This window comes from Macrobrachium rosenbergii, chromosome 42 (genome assembly GCF_040412425.1).
Source record: "Macrobrachium rosenbergii isolate ZJJX-2024 chromosome 42, ASM4041242v1, whole genome shotgun sequence".
Classification (NCBI taxonomy): Eukaryota; Metazoa; Arthropoda; class Malacostraca; order Decapoda; family Palaemonidae; genus Macrobrachium; species Macrobrachium rosenbergii.
Genome location: NC_089782.1, coordinates 41818822 through 41823821, shown reverse-complemented (window position 1 = coordinate 41823821; position 5000 = coordinate 41818822). Strand labels below are relative to the sequence as shown.

The following is a 5000-nucleotide window of genomic DNA, read 5'->3' as shown; positions in this document are numbered from 1 at the left end:
AATAGAAGAGTATTGCAACCCTTTATTTCTTTTTTCCCCCTCCTCTCCTCCTCCTCCTCCTCCCCCCGTCACTCACATTCCCCGTTTCTACCTCATTCCCTTTTTTTTTTTTTTCGGTAGGACCAGGACCTAATAGGACCACTCCGGCCCAGGTTCCAGCAATGAAATCACCCGTCCGTCCATTTCCCCGTTTGGGTCAACAACGGAGAGTCATTTCGTTCCTGCTTGGTGTACAACTCGTCAGTCGTGAGCGCCAGGATAGAAAGTAAATAGATGAAAAAAGGTGAAAAAAATGTTCCCTTCCAAAACCTGTTCTCTCTCTCTCTCTCTCTCTCTCTCTCTCTCTCTCTCTCTCTCTCTCTCTCTCTCTCTCTTTTATTCTTTTCCAGGCTATGGAAAGGCCTGTTTTTTGTCAGCTGAAAAAGAAGTGACCTGGAAATATGGAAGGATTTGTTGTTTCTTTATTCATTGCAGTAATGCCTGCTACTTCGTCTGTGTTGAATGGGAATTCATCTCTCTCTCTCTCTCTCTCTCTCTCTCTCTCTCTCTCTCTCTCTCTCTCTCTCTCTCTCTCTCTCTCTCTTCTCCAAGCTGTTTGGTACAATGTTTAGAATATGTTTGGCTGTATGTCTGTATGCCTAACTTACTGATGTTTATAAACGAGGTTAGAGATAAAGACATAATACTCACATTAAGCAATGAGATGAAGAAAACAGACAAAAAATTAGAGAAATATAAAAGGGAAAAGGGGAAATAATTTTTCATGATTTCAAAAAATGAGTACATTCACCATCGTAAAGCAGGCAAAGTTTTAAAGATCAAGGGAAAATGACTGAAACAAGGTCCTAGTAATCAGCCGGAGGACCTAAAGTGTGGTGTCAAGAGGCAGCCTCTCTCAGTATAGTGGAACAGTGAGCGAAAGTTCCCCTCACAGTGGATAGAAAATATATCTCAATTCAAGTGAGGAGAGTTTCATTGATTAGATGTCACCTTTTTACTCAAAACTGCCCATAAGTAAAATGGAAAATACACTCAAAGTAATAGGGCGAAAACAGGGATGAATGAGGAAGACACAAAGACGAAGAGCATTTCCAACATTAAAATTATCGAAAGGTGAGAGAGAGAGAGAGAGAGAGAGAGAGAGAGAGAGAGAGAGAGAGAGAGAGAGAGAGAGAGAGAGAGAGAGAGAGAGAGAGAAAATGCTTGCGAGTTCTAAGCAGTGCCCTCAAGAGAGGAAAGTATAAGGAAAGAATGGCAGATGGAGATTGTGCGAGAAAAAGATGACTGGCAGAAGCAATATAGAATGAGATATCAGGGGAAAAGTTGGATACAAAGAATAATAGACTGCAGATAATCCATATCAATAAACAAATACAATTGGTGCCAGAACTGGGCATAAGGATTACTACTTGACAGTAGGATGAAGGACAGGAACAGTTGAGCTTTCAGGAGCAATAGATCCAAAGAGATTGGGCACGAGACTCTGAGAGTATATAGACGAAAAGTGAAGCTTTATTTAGATAGAAAATTGGGATCACTGAGAGAAACAGTGCAACTATAAGTATGAAGTTTTGCCCCATGGAGCCTTGCACCTGGAGTAAATGGAAGTTGTGGAAAATAGAAACTGAGTTTCTGGGCAGGAGCAGCAGGAGAACTGTAAGCAGGCTATTTTACCCTTAGGAACACAACACACTACTCGGGAACGGAAGCAAGTTGCGTAAAATTAAAAATAAAACCTAGCAATTGAGTAATAGGAAGTTCTGTAAAATGGAAGTTGACTTTACCAATGAGATCATTATGGGTGCTTGGAGAGATGTTTTGCCAATAGACTGTCCAATACCTTAAAAATTTTAAAAGTGGCAGCATATGATGCTTCAAGTTAGTCTAAAGAGAGATGACTTAAACCAGTACACTATGAAAGAAGTTCTCAATAAAAAAAGATAGGAAAAGTAGTTGATTGATTGATTAGTTGATTTATTAACTTCTTGAAACTCGCGTTGCAAGACCGGTTCTCGATTTGCTGCTTTCGAGAAATAGAGATCTAAGTAAAATCTGGTTAGCTCTGAATATCAGTTTTCTCCCTGATTCTTCTTTTGTCAGTTTTTGATATTTGCTTTTTAACAATAACTGCGATGATAGTCTTGATACTGTATTTATATTTGTTTTTATAAACTGGTATTTTTTGTTTACAGGATCCAGTAATATCTTTTATTAACAAATAACAGCCTCGAGTATGATAAAAACAATAAATCATCAAGATGAGCAATTGCACAATGAAAGATAATCATGTAATTCGTTTCCCAGTTAATTTTTCTGAGGAAATCCCGTGAGTTTCTTCTTCTTCTTCTTCTTCTTCTTCTTCTTCTTCTTCTTCTTCTTCTTCTTCTTCTTCTTCTTATTATTATTATTATTATTATTATTATTAGCAATAGTAGTAATTATAGAAACCTAGGTGAATACGAGCTCTATAGGAGACATATAATCTGTACCAACATCATTTGACGCCGTAAAAAGATATTGTGAATCTCGAAAAAAAATGAGTAAAAAGAGTTACTGTAAATCACGAAGCAGCAACCCCCAAATTAGAATGGTCCCCCAGACCTAGAAGTACTTACCGACGAAAGGCACGAGTCCCTCCTGATCATGGGTGATGATCTCAGTGCCGGTACAGCCGCGCCTCCCTGGGGGCAGCGGGTCCCTGAAGGTGCAGTTGAAGTGCTGCGTCCAGAACTCCTTGAACCACACGTTGCGACAGTTCCTCACGCCCCCGTCGATGTCGTTCGGGGAACCGCAGATGGTTCCCCGCTTCTTGGGGCGCAGGGAGAGGAAGTAGTCGTCGAATCCTGTGTTGAGAGAGAGAGAGAAAAAAAGGGAAAAAAAAAGTCATGATTGTATTTTCGCTTTTTCATATCATTGTTTTAACTCATCCAAGACCATTTTTTTCCACTTCAAATATCTAACATGACACTTACGGGCTGCTCTTCGAGCAAGAGCCCGTGTTGGCATAAAGCCAGCTCAGTCAAAATCAACAACAACAACAACAACAGGGAATAAGTGAAAAATGATAAGAATCTTTTAAAAATTCAACAATTCTAAAAGAGTTTGAGGAATTTCAAAACCCTGACAGGATCTGATAATGATTTATGAAATCTGGGCTCTCAAGCCAAGCACCTGGGAACTTTCGGGCTCTTAAGACAGTGAAAAGGGGGAGTTGGAGTGGTTGGACAGCAAGATAAAGAGATCCAGAAAATAAAGGAGATGAAGTACAGTTATCTAAAGCGGAACTGGGAAAACACCCAGCAGTTGCAATAAGAAGTAACAGTTAGAGAAGTTGGACGGCAAGACTGAGAAAAGGAACGGGAAATGGAGTTAAAGTAAAATGACTAAACAGTAGGTGCAGCTAGGGGCCGAAGGGAAGCTGCAAACACATCTAATTAACCCACAAGTTTTAAAAGAAATTGAAAATATGGTAACTCATTTTGATAACTTCAAATATGATAAAAAGTAATGAATCCAAGGGCATGGAATCGTTTTAATCATTTCAGAATTAAGACAGAACAATGAAATCGAGAGTCAAGCAATCCATTTTGATGCGTTAAAATATAAGAAAAAGGTGCAACACTCTCCCTGATAACTGCATAAATATTCGAGTATGGAAATTCATATCAGCAACTTCGAAGACGCGTCAGAGAACACGGAAACTCGTTCTGACACCTTCAAAAGTTTGTTGCATCCCGACTGATTAGATATGGTAAACAGAGACATGCCAGTCATTTTCTTTTATGTATGCAAGACTCTGCCACAGCTTCCTCGTATCTCTTTCACTGTTCTCACTTTCATTCTTCTCAGACCGCTCACAGATACCTCCGCTTGCTTTTTCTTTCTTTCGCAATGAATAAATGCTTTCCAAAGTTTGTTTTTCTGAAGTCATTGTTCAACGGTAGCTTCCATTTCCTCTTATAACCTTTTTCTTGTTAATGTACACCATCTACCTTCACCTTTTACAGATGCCTTTGATTTATTTTTTAAAATGTTTTTGCTATTGCTCTTCATGGTCTCGTATCAGTTTTAGTTTCTTGTAAAAAAGAAAACTATTATGCCGGCTTTGTCTGTCCGTCTGCCCTCAGATCTTAAAAACTGCTGAGGCTAGAGGGCTGCAAAGTGGTATGTTGATCACCCACCCTCCAATCATCAAACATACCAAATTGTAGCCCTCTAGCCTCAGTGGTTTTTATTTTATTTAAGGTTAAAGTTAGCCATAATCGTACTTCTGGCAGCGCTGTAGGTACCGACAACATAGGCCACCACCGGACCGTGGCTGAGTTTCATGGGCTGCGGCTAAGAGTTTTAAGGGCAGTGGCTGAGGCCACCATCGGACAGAAAACTCGATTGCGCTGAAGAAACTTCGGAGCATTTTTTAATTGTTTGATATAACCCTTTGCTTACATTAACCATTTTAATTCCATTCACATCTTGTTATCTTCTACGAAGCTGAACCTTGCTTTCTGCATTTTTCTTGATATTTTTCGTGATCCTGTACATTTAGATGCTGAACAGACATGGAGGTTTAATGCATCTATGTCTCTAACCTGCCTTTATATCAAATTGTTCCCCTTCTAGTTTTCATATTGATCATGAAAGCCCCCAGTTGCTGTTAGCTGTCTACACTATAGTCATCATCAACGCTTTCCATTGCATATCAATTAGTTCTATTCAACCTTTCGTTATGAATATGGTTACATTTAGTATATCATGGTGCGTTCTCCCCTTAACATCTCTTCCATGTCTCTCCTTAAAATTGTAAACTTTCATTTTGTGGCAAAACAAAAGGACTAAAAAAGAAACCATATTCCTCTCTGACTCTCTCGAAGCATAATATTTTTTTATGAAAAGAAGTTTGATATATATAAAAATTTACTTTTAATCTCTCTCTCTCTCTCTCTCTCTCTCTCTCTCTCTCTCTCTCTCTCTCTCTCTCTCTCTCTCTCTCTCTCTCTTCC

At 39.2% G+C, this 5000-nt stretch overlaps 1 protein-coding gene and 1 long non-coding RNA gene across 7 annotated transcripts in view; one reads left to right on the top strand and one right to left on the bottom strand.

Annotated features, from left to right (window-relative positions):
* LOC136828328 (metabotropic glutamate receptor 8-like) overlaps positions 1–5000 on the bottom strand; it is an 811414-nt gene that overhangs the window by 130796 nt on the left and 675618 nt on the right. For all 5 annotated transcript variants that reach the window (XM_067086216.1, XM_067086217.1, XM_067086218.1 and 2 more), the window contains one exon: positions 2616–2843. In XM_067086216.1, the coding sequence (XP_066942317.1) occupies positions 2616–2843 (228 nt within the window). The remainder of the gene's footprint in view (positions 1–2615; positions 2844–5000) is intronic.
* Positions 1–5000, top strand: part of LOC136828329 (uncharacterized) — a 342392-nt gene that overhangs the window by 68447 nt on the left and 268945 nt on the right. The window lies entirely within an intron of this gene.